This window comes from Humulus lupulus, chromosome 7 (genome assembly GCF_963169125.1).
Source record: "Humulus lupulus chromosome 7, drHumLupu1.1, whole genome shotgun sequence".
NCBI lineage: Eukaryota > Viridiplantae > Streptophyta > Magnoliopsida > Rosales > Cannabaceae > Humulus > Humulus lupulus.
Genome location: NC_084799.1, coordinates 25,399,816 through 25,402,151, shown reverse-complemented (window position 1 = coordinate 25,402,151; position 2,336 = coordinate 25,399,816). Strand labels below are relative to the sequence as shown.

The window sequence follows — 2,336 nt, the reverse complement described above, 5'->3', positions numbered from 1 at the left end:
TGCTCGACCTCAACATAGGGCGCGTGTAAATGATTTATATGTTGAAATGAGTTTGTTTATTATCTGTGAAGCATGTTATTTTCTATCTATGTTTAATTGAATATATGTTATGCATTGTTGAGTTTTCTTGCTAGGCCTTGGCTCACAGGTGCTCTGTGGTGCAAGTAAGGGCAAGGGGAAAGTGGACTAGCCATGAGTTGGAGAGTTCTAGAGCAGCGTGTACGTGTTCAGCCTGCTCGATCATTAGGGTTGAGGTATTTTGAGGGACTTAGTGTAAAATTCCATTTTTGTCGCTTAGGCCGCCTTATTTGAGAACATTAAATATAATTGCGTTTTATTTAAACTTTTTTGAGTTCCCTTGTAAATGTTTAAAGTTTTAATGAAAAGTTTAATCTTTTTGACCAAAAAGTTTAGAACCTAAAGTTTTAATTAACTTTGATCACATTTTGAGTTCAAATAACTCGTTTAACGAGTTAAGCATTATTTTAAACACACAATGTAACAACCATGGATTGGTAGAACCTTACAAAATTTCTTCCCCTTTGTAATCCGAATAGAAATAAAATGGGATAACTTGAAAAATACCCAGTTTTAGGATTAGTTAACTAAAAATAGCTACTAATAATATTTAGTTGAATATTACCCACTTTTTTAAGCACATTTTCCATATTACCCTTAAAACACTACTAAAAGTCTAATGTAAAAATCTCAATATTTGCCTCTGTCACTTCCTTCTTTAAATAATATTCAACTGTCAGTTCTACTAGACCACTGTATAATGGGTAGAGTCATTAATAATTTGGGTATTAATCAAAGAGTTTTAAAAGGTGGGTAAAAATTAAAAAGGTTAACTTAAATTGGGTACTAGGTGTAATTTTCACAAATAAAATCTATTCCCAAATAACAAAAAAAACGTTTCAACCTTAAGCTCTAGCTAGGCCCAATGGCCCTGTTGAGAAAACTTCTTATTGGGCATTAATATTGAGTTCTGGGCTTAATCAGGCAGCCCATTTAAACACACCCAGAAAAAAGCAGCTACTGGAAAACAAAAGCAGAAGAAACCAGAGCTTCCCTTCTTCCCCATTCCAAATATCATTCCATTATTCGACCAGAAAATACAACACAGAAGGACGATCAACGAAGAGAATAAGAGCTAGAAACGGAGATCCAAATATGGGTTTCTTCACTAACCAAAGCTTCATATCACTCTCAATTTTCCTTCTAATTGTATCCCCTTCACTAGTTTTAGCCTCAGTAAACGTCGTCGTTTCTGACGAGCGCACGGCCTATGAATTTATCAATAGCTTCGGCTTTCCCACTGGGATTCTTCCCAAAGGTGTGGTGGGTTACGATTATGATCCCTCTTCTGGAAAATTCGCTGCCTATTTCAATGGTACCTGTAGTTTTTCTGTCGAAGGATCGTATCAGTTGAAATATAGATCCGCCATTAATGGGTATATTTCAATGGGAGAGCTCTCAAGATTAGAGGGGGTTAGTGTAAAGTTGTTCTGGTTTTGGATTGATATCGTGGAAGTCAAACGAGTCGGCGACGATCTCGAATTCTCGGTGGGCATAGCCGGAGCGGGTTTCCCAGTTGATAATTTTGTAGAGAGCCCTCAATGTGGGTGTGGTTTAAACTGCATGAATTTTCAAGTAAGGAAGCTTAAAACAAATGTTACTGTTTCTTCATATTGAAACAATACTATAATGTCGTTGGAAATTTGTCAACTTTGTTATCTCTGGGTTGAATTGGAAGATATCTATTATGGGTTCTCGTTTACTTTAATAAATTTTTAACATTTTTTGTATACTTTGCTGCATTATTCTTGGTGGTTGTCTAATTTTTTGATGTGCTATTGAAATGATTTTACTTGTACATATATCTCTATGTACGTATTGTATCTGATCTGCGTATATACATATAACTAGGATTTTGGTGGACTGGCATTTATGTCGTTCTTGATCTAGTTTTTGCGCTCAGTTATTAAGATATAGCTACTTTAAGATGCCCTTTTTCTTGTTGAAACTTGCTACCGAAACTTTAGTTATGTCTTGCGTATTTATGTTTGTTACTAAGCTTTAGCTACATGTAAATCTAGCATAAGATAATTTTTATGTGGTAGCATCAGCTTTACTGAGTTAGAGTGTTGTTTACATCTTCTGTAAGCATAATCAGAATGAAGATTTGCAGATATCTTAAATTTATGCTTGAGAAAATGAATGGACTTAACTTTGCACTTTTGCATAATGGTTTGTGCTATATTTTATAAAGTTTAATCATTGTCAAACGGTTCATAAGGTCTCTATTTCTTGCAGCTGGGTTAAGGAAATATGAC

The 2,336-nt window shown here is 34.8% G+C and overlaps 1 protein-coding gene across 1 annotated transcript; it reads left to right on the top strand.

The window, feature by feature from the left end:
- Positions 1-1,030: 1,030 nt before the first annotated feature.
- On the top strand, positions 1,031-1,810 carry LOC133790992 (uncharacterized). The gene has a single exon (XM_062228864.1). It carries the CDS (start codon positions 1,174-1,176, stop codon positions 1,693-1,695), a length of 522 nt encoding a protein of 173 aa, XP_062084848.1. The 5' UTR covers positions 1,031-1,173; the 3' UTR covers positions 1,696-1,810.
- Positions 1,811-2,336: the final 526 nt, after the last annotated feature.

What these genes read in the sequence shown, in the direction of transcription:
- LOC133790992 (XM_062228864.1), top strand. Translation starts at nt 1,174, where the DNA reads ATGGGTTTCTTCACTAACCAAAGCTTCATATCACTCTCAATTTTCCTT.